Raw genomic sequence first — 13,893 nt, forward strand, 5'->3', positions numbered from 1 at the left:
GCTCGGGACGTTTTATTGCGTCATCGGTTGCCGGGCAGAGCCCGTGGCCGATCGCTGCCCAAAAGTGGCGGCAGCCAATGAGAGCGCGCGGCGCTGCCGAGCCCGCCCTGCTCCGGACTGGTGCTGCCAGCGCAGCGCGGCTGCTTTGGGGCTGCTGCTCCCTGCCCGGCCCCGGCCATGGGGCGAGGGGCGGCAGCTGGGGCCCTACTGGTGGCACAGGTGGTGCTGGGAGCCCCCCCGGCTGCGGGCGCGGAGCTCTCGGGTGAGCGGGGGGCGGGAGGCGCTGGGACGGGGGGGGAAAGGGGGAAAAGGGGGCGAAGGGGGGAGCCCGGAATGGAGGGGGAGGAGGAGGGGACCCCCCAAAGGGAGAGCGGGAGGGGCTGAGGGGTGGGGGGAGGGGAGGGACGGGTGGGAGAAGGTGGGGAAGTGGGGAAAAGGGGAGGGGGAACCCCAAAACTGAGCCCGAGGGGTTGTGGATTGGGGGATTTGTGGGAAAATGGGGAAATGGGACCCCAAAAGTGATTGGGAGCGGCCGGAGGTGGGAGGGGAGAGGACGTGAAAGGGGAAATGGAGGAAGGGCGGCAAAGAGGAAGCGGCAGCGCGGACAGGAGAGTCCCATGGCGGCCGTGGGGCACAGGGGCTGCGGAGTGGGGATCCGGGGTGGGCCCCGGAGCTCTGGGGGTGCTGCTGGGGGGTACTGGGGAGGCAAGCCCTTAGCTGTGTCCTGAACTCACAGGGGTGTTCCAGAACATGCATAAGTACGAATGTCAGTTCATTAACGGCACCGAAAAGGTGAGGTTCGTTGCGAGATACATCTACAACCGGGATCAGTTCCTGATATTCGACAGCGACGTCGGGGTGTACGTGGGGTTCACCCACTATGGGGAGAGGTGGGCCAGGGACAGAAACAGCGACCCGGAATGGATGCAGAAAACACGGACTGCGGTGGACTGGCTCTGTCGGCACAACTACGATATTTATGCCAAGTTCACCACCGTGGAGCAGCGAGGTGATCGCGGGGCAGCGCGTCCCCTGGCGCCCTGCCCTGCCAATGGCCCTGGAGCCTCAGAAACCTCCCTGGGAATCGCCCCTGGATCCCTCAGCCCTCCTTGGGCCCATCTCAGGTCCTTCTGTCCCTCCCAGTCCATCCCAGTCCCTTCCAGTGTCCCCACGCGCGTCCATTTCAGCGACGCGTAACGGTGACGCTTTTCAGCCAATCAGGTCGCGTCTCTCTGGTGACTCATGGGTTGCCAGGCAGACCCGCAGCGCCGAGTGCCCTGCGCTGACTCGGCCTCCCAGTGCCGCGCACTTCATTACCAGTTCCTCCCAGTGCCACCAAAATCCCTCCCATTACCTCTCAGCCTCTCCCGGTCTTTCACAGTCCCATCCAGCCCCTCCAAGTCAACTGCCAGTCCATTCCAAGCTCAGTCCCAGTTCACTCCCAGACCTCCATTCTCTCTCCCAGTGCCCGTCCATCCCCTCCCACCTATCTCAGTGCCACCCCTGTCCCTCCCAGTCCATCCCAGTCCATTCTCAGGCCGTTCCCAGTCCCTCCCAGTCCATTTCCAGTCCCTCCCAATCCATTCCCAGCCGATTCCCAGTCACTCCCAGTCCCTCTCCAACCCACCCCAGCCCTCCCCTCTCTCTCTCCCAGTGCCCCCCAGCTGATCCCAGTGTCCCCTCTCTCTCTCTCTCTCTCTCTCTCTCTCTCTCTCTCTCTCTCTGCTCCGTGATGGATTTCTACCCTGCTGCCATCCAGGTGAGGTGGTTCCAGGGCCAGCAGGAGCTCTCGGAGCACGTGGTGGCCACCGACGTGATCCCCAACGGGGACTGGACCTACCAGCTGCTGGTGCTGCTGGAAACCCCGCCCCGGCGCGGGCTCACCTACAGCTGCCAGGTGGAGCACGTCAGCCTGGAGCAGCCCCTGAGCTGGCACTGGGGTACGGGGGAGCCCCTGGGGGCGCTGGCAGAGCCACTGGGCTGTGCTGGGAGCCACTGGGAGGGAGCTGGAGAGAGCCGGGCTAGAACTGGAAGAGGCCCTGGGGGCTGGGCAAGGGCTGGGAAGGGGTTTGGGGGATGCTGGGGAGGGTGGGATGGGGTTGGGGGGGGTCCTGGCGGGCACTGGGAGGGAGTTTGGGGGCGTTGGGTGTGACTGGGAGGGAGTTTGGGGGTGCTGGGTGTGACTGGGAGGGAGTTTGGGGGTGCTGGGTGTGACTGGGAGGGAGTTTGGGGACGCCGGGTGTGACTGGGAGGGAGTTTGGGGGCGCTGGGTGTGACTGGGAGGGAGTTTGGGGGTGCTGGGTGTGACTGGGAGGGAGTTTGGGGGCGCTGGGTGTGACTGGGAGGGATCGCAGTGAGCCTGGAGGGGCTGGAAGGAGATCGGCCATGGCAAAGCGGGGCTCGCCATGAGCTCGGTTGTGCTGGGCACAGACTGGGAGGGCTCTGGCTGAGTCCTGCTGGGGCTGCCAAGGGACTGCGAGAGGCTTTGGGGCTCCTGGGGCGCTGGGGGCAACTAGGAGGGGGCTGTGGGATCCTCAGAGGGACGGGAGGGTGGAGCAGCGGCCAGAAGATGAGAGAAATGCCCAGGCTAGGAGAGAAGTCCAGCCGGTCTCCAGCCAATAGGGCACTGCCCAGACTCGAAATCCGGGCCCTGTGCCCAAGCGATGTTAGGCTTGAGGGCAGTTGGTCGCAGGCGAAAATACTCCAAAGCTGCAGGCGTGGAAGAAAGGGCGACTCAGAGCTCAGTGGGGAAGTAGGTTTTATTGGAAGGGGTATTGATGGGTCGGGGAGCTGAAGTCTGAGCACTGAGGCAGGGAAATGCCTCAGGTTTTATAGGGAATGGGTGGAGCCAGGAACAACAAATCAGAAGAGGGGTACAAAAGATACATTGAAGACTGACAACCATAAACAGCCAACGGGAGATGGTTGTGGGTGGGGCCTTGGCCCCTGAACCAATCACCCAACACCCCGGCCAGAAGCTTCTGGAAAAAGGGGCAGGGGTGCCGGGTGACGGGCAGGCGGCCAGGGGAGGGAGACAAACAAGATACATTGGGGGAACCATGGAAACGTGGGAGGAGCACTGTAATTGACAAGAACTGGAATTTGGGCAGAACCACTAATCCATCCACGGGGGGAAAACTGAACAAACCTCGAACAAACCACAACATCTCCCCCTTTTTTGTTTAAAAAGAAAAAGAAACCGGGAGGGGAATCAACCAAGTCTTTAAGCTAAACGGTCGTCATCTCTCGAGCTGTTTCAGAGTCTATACTTTCGCTGTCTGCGCTCTCGGAGCCTGAAATCGAGGCAGGGTCCTCCTCGACTCCGGGGAGTTCCAGGTGGTTCACTTGGGCTGCGGTGGCATTCAATAAAAGTCTCTTGATTAGTCCCCACAGCAGGGAGCAGGCGGCAGCGATGATGACTATAACTGAAACTAAATACAAAACAGATCGAAGTATGGAGCCGGCCCATCCCGACAGTCCCCAGCCTTTAAACAGGCTCCCCAGCCAGTCCAACGTCTCGTTTTTGATTTCATGGACGAGTTCTTTCATTTTGCGTATGGAGACCCTCGCATCTTCTGCTTTAGATGACAAATTCAAGCAGCACAGGCCCTCGAATTCCTCACAGCTATGATGGTGGAGCAGCAGGAGGAAATCGATGGCCGCCCGATTTTGCAGGGTCGCCTTCCTAGTTATCTCCTCGTCTGTGAAGAGGTCAGTCAAAGCAGCTGAGGTAAAATTCGCCTGCTTTGCCACCCAACACTCTAGGCGGCCCAATTCACCCAGAGACTTCGCGATTGACACCCAAGGTAAAAAGATGGTGAGCGCAATCGATTTTGGTCTTGCCCAATGTTCAATTTTTGAGTCGCAGTCCGGGTCGAAGTCTCTAAGATCTCTTTTGGAAATTGCCAATTCGGACTGCGACTTCTTAATTTTCCAATCTCTAATTTGGGTAACGTTGGGGGTAAGCAGCGTCAGCTTGCCGAAAGTGCAGACGCCTCCGGCCAGACGAGGGGGGATGCCAGCCCACGCCCGGTCTCCGCAAATAAAAAAGGTTCCTCTGGGCAGCGCTAATGGTTTTACGCCAAGGGTGGAAGCCAGCGGCAATCTGATGGTAAAATTGCACCATCGCGCTGCCTGGTACTCCGGACTAGATGGTCTGATGTCCGAGTATTTCGAGGAACCGAACAGGGGGGCATACTGAAACCAAATACAAACAGAAGACTTTGCGGAGCCAACTAAATGAAGCTCTGGAGGGTCGGACTGCAGGGGGGTCAATTTCCTGAGCCCATCCCTCCAGGCGTTCTGGGCGTCTACCATTAAAGGGGGGTTGCGATGAAGTAAGGAACCTAAGGTAACGTTAAAAGGAAAGGGGAACTCAAAAAGAGGCAGAGGGATCCCCACTAGGCATGACGACATCGGGTCTTCTGCTGAGCCAAGGTCCAGGCAGATGTGCTCCTGGCCCATGGCTTGAGCGAGGGTTCTCCATACGTTCGCCCTTGGCTGGGGAACGATCCAAGGGTCTGCCGACGGTATAGTTGACCACATGAGGATGACTGTCAGGATGATGAAATGATGGGCCCGGTCCATGTTGATGTGAAAGTAACTAAAACGAACAAGAGGGAGAGACGTAAGAAAAAACTTAAACTTGGTTCTGCCCAAGGCAGGGGGGGATACAGGTTAAGGGTGGCCCCATCCCCTTAGGGTTTCCGCCGCCGCCGCCAACACGCCTCGGTGACCTGCCCCACGTTTTCTGCCCCTGGAGTCTTCCCAGGGCGAAAGGGCTTGACCCATTTTGCTGGGATCCACCTCGGACCTGAGGGGGTGGACACACAAGCGTATCCCCTTCCCCAGGTCACGAGGTCGAAAGGCCCTTCCGTTTTCCAGGTCTCCGGATCCTTAATGAGGACAGGAGGCCTGGCCCTGAGCTGCAGCTGCTCGTGTTGCCCGAAGTGTCGCACTATGGGCGGGTTCAGGTTTTCATACGAACAATTTAAAAAGTTGATGGTATAAAGCGCCCTCGCGAGACGGATGTGGGGAGACTCCACCTTCACGGCCACTCGTTGTTGATCCAAAACTCTTTTAAGGCTCTGGTGGGTCCTTTCCACCACGGCTTGGCCTGTCGGGGAATAGGGGATGCCGGTTTTATGTTCTATTCCCCATTGCTGCAGGAAGCTTCGCAGCTCCCTGGACTTGTACGCTGGGCCGTTGTCTGTTTTTAAAACTTTGGGGATGCCCAGGACAGCAAACGCTTGAAGCAGATGCTTCTCACAATCTGCCGCCTTTTCCCCTGTGTGGGCAGAGGCATAGACGGCGCCAGAGAAAGCGTCCACAGAAACATGAACAAACTGAAGCCGGCCAAAAGATGGAATGTGGGTGACATCCATCTGCCACACCTCACAACTTGATAGACCGCGGGGGTTAGCTCCCAAAGGTATAGACGGGAGCTGGTGGGACTGGCAATGGGGACATGTAGCCACGATCGCCTTGGCCTGTTCGCGGGTAAGATGAAATTGCCGAACAAGGCCAGGGGCGTTTTGATGGAATCGCTGGTGGCTGATCTTTGCCTGACCGAACAGATCAGGGAGAGGGGCAGCTTGAACTGGAGCGGCAAGGGCGTCCGCGCGCCTGTTGCCCTCCGCAATGAACCCCGGCAAATCGGTGTGAGACCTGACGTGCATCACATAGTATGGTTGCTCTCGGTGGGAGACTAAATACACGAGCTTTGAGAGCAAATTAAACAAAGCAATGTTTGATACCTCCTGCAATATGGCATTCTCAGCTCTGGACACTACACCTGCTACATAAGCCGAATCCGTAACAAGATTGAACGGCTCAGAGAACCTCTCAAAGGCCCTGACGACTGCGTCTAACTCAGCAATCTGAGGCGATCCTTCTACCTCAGTGATATCGGCCTCCCACCGCTGAGTCCGAGGATCCTTCCAAGTCATGACTGACTTGTGGGATGCTCCAGATGCGTCTGTAAAAATTGTCAAAGCCCTCAAAGGGGTTCTACTTTGAACCGATTTGATAGATAAGGTAAATTCCTGATTGAATAATTTGTGGGCCGGTCGATCAACTGCGATTTGACCGGTGTAGCTGTCCAAAGCGAATTAGAGCATTTCATTGGTCTCAAGGAGGTGATCAAGCATTTTTCTTTTTAAGTGGCCCGAATCTAATTTTAATGGAATGTGTATGCACTCAAAGTCCACACCTGCCAGCTCTCTGATCCGCGATCTGGCTTTTCGGATTAGTTCTGCCACCAGCTCGGCGGGCTGCGTCATCCTCTTGGACCTGTGATGGCTGAGGAATACCCACTCTATAATTAAGAGGGGATCCCCCGAGCCCCGGTCCTTGCCTTTGATGGTCACGTCCCATTGAAAAATCACCCCATGGAGGTGTGGCAGTCTACCCAAGATAACGAATTTAAATGGCAGACCCGGATGGCATCTGTGGGCCTGCCTGGCCGAGATGGAATTTTGGATTTTCTCTAGCGCTGCCTGGGCCTCTGGGGTAAGGGACCTTGGAGAACTAAGCTCCTCTCCCCCTTTCAATAAATTGAAAAGGGGGGCTAGGTCTTCAGTTGGAATGCCTAGCCAAGGCCTTACCCAGTTCAAGGACCCACACAGTTGGTGGACATCCGCCAAGTTTCTTATGTTGGTTTTAATAGCCAATTTTTGTGGAACAACAGTCCGCTTTGTTATATCAAGACCCAGGTACTTCCAGGGTGGCATCCGTTGAATCTTTTCGTGCTGAAGCTCGAACCCTGCACCAATCAACGCATCGGTTGTCAAGTCAAGCGCGTGGGTAAGTAGGTCGCTGGTCGGAGCACACACCAAGATGTCATCCATATAATGATATATGATGGTGTCTTTGGTGGCTGCACGTATCGGGGACAGCAAGGAAGCGACGTACCATTGACAGATCACTGGGCTGTTCTTCATGCCCTGTGGAAGGACCCGCCAATGGTAGCGCTTACTTGGGGCTTCACGGTTGATGGAGGGAACCGTGAAGGCGAAACGCGGAGCATCGTCCGGGTGTAGAGGAATTTGGAAAAAACAATCTTTTATATCAATGACTGCCAAATTCCAATTTTGGGGGAGCATTGTAGGGGACGGCATCCCTGGTTGGAGAGGCCCCATATCTTCGATGATATTATTAATTTGGCGGAGGTCGTGAAGGAGCCGCCACTTATCTTTGTTGGGCTTTTTGATGACAAACACTGGGGAGTTCCACGGAGACGTGGTCTCCACCAGGTTGCCCTTGAGTAGCTGCTCCTTGACGAGCTCGTTGAGCGCCGCCAATTTTTGTTTGTTGAGCGGCCACTGCACTACCTGTACTGGTTTATCTGATCTCCAATTCGGCTTCCAGGTAGGGCGCTCATCAGTGACCGCCGCCCAAAAAACCTGGGGAGTCACTGGGAGGTCAATTCGGGCTCCCCATTGGGCCAAGAGGTCTCTCCCCCACAGGGGTTCCGCATAATCTAAAACGAATGGGCGCACAGAAGCCAATTGCCCATCCGGCCCCGTAATTTGTACAACGCTCTTTGATTGTCTGGCCAATTGCAAGCCCCCTACACCACGGACATGCCCTGGCGCGTTTTGTAATTCCCAATGTGACGGCCATTCCCGGGAGGGAATGATCGTCACATCTGCCCCGGTGTCCAACAAGCCTTGAAGAGGCTTGCCCTCTCCCCCCTTGGAGATGTAACAATTTAGGTGTGGTCTTTCCCGCCCCAGGACTTGGGCCCACGCAACAGTTAGGTTGGCGTTCTCTGCTGGCGGACGCCCAATGGCCCAAGTCATCTCAGGGACAGGGATCGCTTGTGCGATCACCTGTCCTTTGGGCAGGAAAATGGGGGGTTGGACACAGTGCAGCCCCACGGCGAACTGTCCCGGGTCCGATGGTAGGAGACCCGGGATTATGTTCACCTCGTGTGGTGTGTGTTTTGTGTCCCCGACAACGACGTACTTACACCTTATCCGCCCCCAGTTACCTGGGCACTCCGGGTCAACTGACACGAGTCGAAAGTTGGAGTCCTTGAGGTGGAGAGGCTCCGTCAGCTGCAACCTGAAGGGTTCAAAGGCAGAAAAGGTGGTTAGAGTCGGTGTCGGCCTGGGAGTACTGGTAGAAGTCAAATCCGGTATTAGAATGTCAAAATCGGCGGACGGCGGTCCCTGATTCCTCCCCTCCCTGCGAGATGTTATCTTTCCCGCCTTATTTATGTCCTTGCGCAGGGGGGAACTGCGCTGTACTGTTAGTTTTTTGGCGGGAGTGTCCCCCTCTGTCCCTTAGCCCTCTTAAACTCATAAAATTCCCGCCGCAACGGGCAGTCTGGCATCCAGTGCCCGAGCTGGCCGCACAGATGGCAAGGTGCGGTGGCAGCGGTAGCTCCAGGGGTAGATTGACGGCTAGCGGCTCCGGCGAAAGCGTCTCCCGGCGTCTCCTCCGCGGCGCCGACTCGGGGCGGTGGTGGTCTTCTCCTCTCTCCTTCTCTAGATGGTATGATGTGGACCTTCCGGGCGCAGACCTCGAGCGGGTCATGCAGCGAGGGGGACGGGTGCACCGGGAGGCTAAGGATGGCGTCCCTACACGCGGTGTTGCAGTTGGAGGACGCCACCTCCCTGATGATGTGCTCCCGGGCAACTTCGTCGGCCACCTGCTGCTCGACAGCTCTCCTCAACTTCTCAACGAAGTCGAGGAATGGCTCCTCTGCGCCCTGGAAGATCTTTGAAAAGGAGAGAGGGGGGACCGCCCCCGGCAGCGCCAGGAACGCCTTCTCGGCCGCACGGGCCGTCACCCGGAGCGCCTCCTGGGGTAGGGTACTCGCCTGCGAGTACCCATCCTCCCAGTTCCCGGTCCCCAAGAGCTGGTCAACAGCCAGGACATTGCCCATGAGGTCCACCCCAGTATGGGGTTGACCCCACAGGCCCGGGAGAGCTTCTGTCACTCCCCTCTTCCAGGCGGCCTCCCACATCGCCCGCTCGGTGGGATTGAGCAGGCATGTGAAGAGACGCCGGATGTCATAGGGGGTGACATCGGCCTCGGAGAGTGTCGCCTGCAACACTCCCCGGAAGTACTCGTTGTCCCGGCCATAGTCTTTTTGGGCCTTGACCAGCTCTTTGATCTGAATATGGTTAAGGGGGACCCACTGCCTGCGCACCCCACCGTCCCCCTCAGGGTGGTAAACGACCGGGGCTGCCGATGGTATGGCAGCAGACCCCGGTCCCTGGTTCCCAACCCCCCCCCCCCCCCGGACCCCGGACCGTGGGAACCGGAAGGGGGAGCGTGGGAACCGGAAGAGAGGGAGGCAGGGGCGTGGCTGGGAACCTGGGGAGGGAGGTCCGATGTTGAAGGACCCTCCCAGGAGGCGGAGTCAGGAGGTAGGACATGGTGATCGACAGGAGGTGGAGCAACAGGGGGTGGAGTCATGGGAGATGGTCTGGGAGGTGCCAGGGGAGGAGCTATGGTGGGAAACGGGGGAGGAGAAATGGGTGGGTAGGTGGGAGGAGGAGTGGGAGGTACGGAGGAGGGGTCTGGGAAGGAGGAGGGACTGGAAAAGGGGCAGGACAGAAGGGTGGGACTATGGGAGTGGCTGAGTGGCAGGAAAGGGCTGGGACTCTGTAGGAAGGGGTTCTGGGAAGAAGGAGGGGGTTTTCCCGCCAACTCAGCCATGCGGTCGCCTCCATCTTGGGCTCCCTGGGAGCCATTTTGAGTCATTGGAGGCAACCGCGGATAAACTGGGGATTTAGCAACTGGGGAGCATGAACTTGGGGATCTAACAACCGGGGACTGTGAACACGGGGGTCTAGAAACTGGGGATTTCGGGACGGGGACTGGGGAACCAGGAGAAGATGAGGAGTCCCTAGGAGTCTGGCCAGGACTCCTAGGGCGGGGGGACGGGGAATTCCGAAACGGGCCGGGGGACGACTGAATCCCCTGCGCCTGGCTGGAAGGGCGAGCTGCACCCTTCAGAATCCCGGACTTGCTTTTAGGGTGATGGGGAGGAGGGTTAAGGGTAGAGGGAGCCGAACTTGAACCGGGGAGACAACTAAACGTAACTCTTGGTCTCTCTGAGTCCCCTTTTGCTCTCAAAATGTTTTTAATTTGAGCTGCCAAAAATGCCAATTGGGAGAGCGAGGCGTCCCCTGACCTAACCAACTCCGAGAGTCTCTTAGAGACTCTCCGCCAAAAGGCAGGATCTTGGATCAAGGCAGGGGAGACCTCGGGGAACTCAGAGGAGATCCATTTAACTAATTTCTTAACTTCCTTTTTATTAAACGAAACACCCCCCCCAACAAGGACACCCGCAACTTGGAAAAAGAGCCCTTTCTGGGCTGCTGAGAGCCTAGCACCCATAGCTCTATAAGGGGTTATAAATCAGCAGCCACAGCCAAGCCTTCTCCGCACCAGCTAAGGAAAACGAAAAAACAAAAAGGGTGCCACCCACCGGCCCCTGTCTGGAACACTAAAGGGAAGGTGACAGAACACCGGGGGAAGAAAGAGGCGACAGGGAGAGAGACGGAACACTCACCAGTCCGGGGGGTGACGAACAGAAAACCGGGGCGGAGAAGGTCCTGCAGCAGGGACGACTCCGGGTGCTGGAGCTGCCGTCCGGGGTCCCCGGGGAGCGCTGCCTCAAAAGTGAGGTCTGCTCAACCTCGGGGTAGTTTTGCGTCCAAGGGATTTTGTAATCCTGCCCGTGGGGTCCGCGGGCCGATGGTCTTCTGAGCTCTACTGACCCGGAATGCTGGTCAGGAGCTGTCTGACGAGGTGGGCCCCACATTGGGCGCCAAAACTGGAGCAGCGGCCAGAAGATGAGAGAAATGCCCAGGCTAGGAGAGAAGTCCAGCCGGCCTCCAGCCAATCGGGCACTGCCCAGACTCGAAATCCGGGCCCTGTGCCCAAGCGATGTTAGGCTTGAGGGCAGTTGGTCGCAGGCGAAAATACTCCAAAGCTGCAGGCGTGGAAGAAAGGGCGACTCAGAGCTCAGTGGGGAAGTAGGTTTTATTGGAAGGGGTATTAATGGGTCGGGGAGCTGAAGTCTGAGCACTGAGGCAGGGAAATGCCTCAGGTTTTATAGGGAATGGGTGGAGCCAGGAACAACAAATCAGAAGAGGGGTACAAAAGATACATTGAAGACTGACAACCATAAACAGCCAACGGGAGATGGTTGTGGGTGGGGCCTTGGCCCCTGAACCAATCACCCAACACCCCGGCCAGAAGCTTCTGGAAAAAGGGGCAGGGGTGCCGGGTGACGGGCAGGCGGCCAGGGGAGGGAGACAAACAGGATACATTGGGGGAACCATGGAAACGTGGGAGGAGCACTGTAATTGACAAGAACTGGAATTTGGGCAGAACCACTAATCCATCCACGGGGGGAAAACTGAACAAACCTCGAACAAACCACAACAGGAGGGGCTTTGGTGGCTCCTGGCCAGGACAAAAAGGGATCGGGGGGAGGTTTCAGGGGCTCCTGGCTGGGCTGGGGGCCACAGGGAGGGCGCTGGGAGGGGCTGGGGGTGTCCGTGAGAGGTTTTGGGGGCGCTGAGCCCTGCGGACCCCCCAGAGATGCCGCTGGACGCCGCCCGCAGCAAGATGCTGACGGGCATCGGGGGCTTCGTCTTGGGCTTCGTCTTCCTGGCGCTGGGGCTCGGCTTCTACGTGCGCAAGAAGGTCAGGGCGGGTGCCGGGGGTGGCGTCCCCGCCGTGGCGGAGCGTGTGCGCTCCCGCCGGGGCCCCCAGCCCGGTGTCACCCCCTTTTCTCTGCCCACAGAGCTCCTGAGCCGGCGGCGGCCGCAGCCCCTCCCCGTGGGCTCGGGCCCGGCCGGGACCCCCCGCTCCGTCCCTGCTCCGCTGATTTTGGGGGGGGTCCCGTGTCCCCCCAGCCCCGCTGGCGCTCTGCCCCCGCCCAGTGCCTGCTCCCAGTGCTCCCAATAAAGCTTCCCAGTTGCCCCCGGGGCCGTTTATTGGGGGGCGATGGGGAGGGGTTTGGGGGTCGGCGATGGGACGGATTTGGGCAAAGGGAGGGGGACAAAGGGTGGGGGCTGGGCCCGGAGGGAGGAGGAGGAGGAGGAGGAGGAGGAGGAGGAGGAGGAGGAGGAGGAGGAGGAGGAGGAAGAGCAGCAGCACCAGAACCCCGTGGTTTCCCCGCCCCCCTGGAGCTGCAGCCCCCCCCGGCTCCGTCATCATCGCCCCCTCCCCACATCCCGCAGTGAGCATCAAGGGGGAGCTCAGCCCTTGTTAAGAATCTCTAAATAATATTAAAAAACAATTCAGTATTATTTTAAAATTTATACAACTTATTAAAATATAATGCAATGTTTTTTAAATTTAAATTTATGTCTTTTTAAAATTTTAATAATATTTAATAATTGTCTTGACCCCTTGTTAATAAAGTTGTGTTTCTGAAGGGGAGCGGGTGTCATGGTTTGATGCTGGCACAATGCCTGTGCCCCCATGAAAATACATTGTCCCCGGAGTCTGCTGTGAGATGTGACCAGAAATACAGCAAAGCAGGCTCCAGCTTAGGAATAAAAGAAAAAAAAATTATTAACCTACAATATATAAAAGATACACATAGAACGCAGAATGAAAACCTTCCAAAACATTCCTCCTCCCTGTCGTGGTTTGAGAGGAAGTGAGTTTTTTTGGGATGCAGTGGTCAAACCAATAGGTGCTCAGATTTGAATATTGGCACCTGGTGTGGCCACTGAGGACATGGATACGCCTCTGAGAACACGGGGGTTAAAAGCAGAGAACGCCCAGGGGAAGCTCTCTTGGTTCCCGTTGGTGAAAGGTTCAGAGCTGCCCTGCCCGGCTGCGGACTCGGTGCGGGAGGGGAAGCCATGCGGCCGCGTGAGGTGAGCCGGGCCTTGGACAGAGAAGGGAGGTGAAGGCCCCTGCAGGATGGGAGGGTGGAGGAGCATTGGAGGGGCATCGGGCAGCAGCCCCAGAGAGAGAGGGAGAGAGAGAGAGAGAGAGCCGGTGTCTGTGCCTGTGCCTGTGTTTGTGCCACCTTGAAATTGGATAGCACGGCCGGCGAGAAGGAGAAGGGGGGGTGTGGCGAGAAGGTGCCGGGCAGGGCCAGCGTGGGAGTTCTGGACAGGCAGAGCCTGAGATTTTTAACCCTTTTCTTGGATGATGGAAACCTTGCAAATGCTGATCCTCCTGGAATTAAATGAGGAGAGATACAGATGAAATGGGAGGAAAGGGGCCACGAGAGAAGTTGAGAAGAATATTGGGTGGGCGGAGGTGATGGAGTGGCCTTTGGCTGGACTTTTCTTGTATTGCCATGGACAGAACCATTTTTCCTGTGACACAGAGACTGCATTTAGGGGGAGCAATGGCTCAGAGCCAAGAGAGTGCAGTGATGTTATGTGAAGGAGCAGCGTGAACAGAGGCAGGTGAGGAGGGTGTGGTGGTGCCCTCGATCTTCAGTGAAGAAGAAGATCTCTGTTCTCGAGACCCCTCGGCCCCAGGGGGTGAATTTGGAGGGGACAGGTGTCCCAAAAGTGAGAGACTGTGCTTTTTTGGAACTGGGCAAAGCATCCTTAAAAGGGGAACCCCAGAAGCAGCTTTGGTCCATGTACAGTGGTGAGAGCACTGGACATGGAAGGAAGATGTCACGATGGCAAATGTTCTCCAGGCGGTGCCATGTGTGACATGGAAACACAAGAGGTTTCAACTGTGTTTCCTGGGGAAGCCTATGGTACAAGACGGACTCCTCTCCTCTTGATAAACTGAGAATTGATTATCTGAGGGGTGGTGATGTACTGAGAGTTGGTGATCTGAGGGGTGGTTACTGAATTGAGAATCCAAGGTTTTGCCTTACTGTGATGTATTGGGAACTTGGTTGGGGGGAGGAGGAATGTTTGGAAGGTTTTCATCCTGAGT

General features: G+C 57.4%; 1 protein-coding gene and 1 pseudogene across 1 annotated transcript; one reads left to right on the top strand and one right to left on the bottom strand.

Annotated features, from left to right (window-relative positions):
- LOC136570618 (zinc finger protein 420-like) overlaps positions 1 to 13,893 on the bottom strand; it is a 76,939-nt pseudogene that overhangs the window by 25,891 nt on the left and 37,155 nt on the right.
- LOC136570556 (class II histocompatibility antigen, B-L beta chain-like) lies at positions 178 to 11,937 on the top strand. Its single transcript, XM_066571029.1, has 6 exons — positions 178 to 262; positions 737 to 1,009; positions 1,321 to 1,369; positions 1,711 to 1,940; positions 11,567 to 11,673; positions 11,776 to 11,937. Exons 1-6 carry the CDS (start codon positions 178 to 180, stop codon positions 11,935 to 11,937), a joined length of 906 nt encoding a protein of 301 aa, XP_066427126.1.

Source organism: Molothrus aeneus, unplaced genomic scaffold (genome assembly GCF_037042795.1).
Source record: "Molothrus aeneus isolate 106 unplaced genomic scaffold, BPBGC_Maene_1.0 scaffold_35, whole genome shotgun sequence".
Lineage (NCBI taxonomy): Eukaryota > Metazoa > Chordata > Aves > Passeriformes > Icteridae > Molothrus > Molothrus aeneus.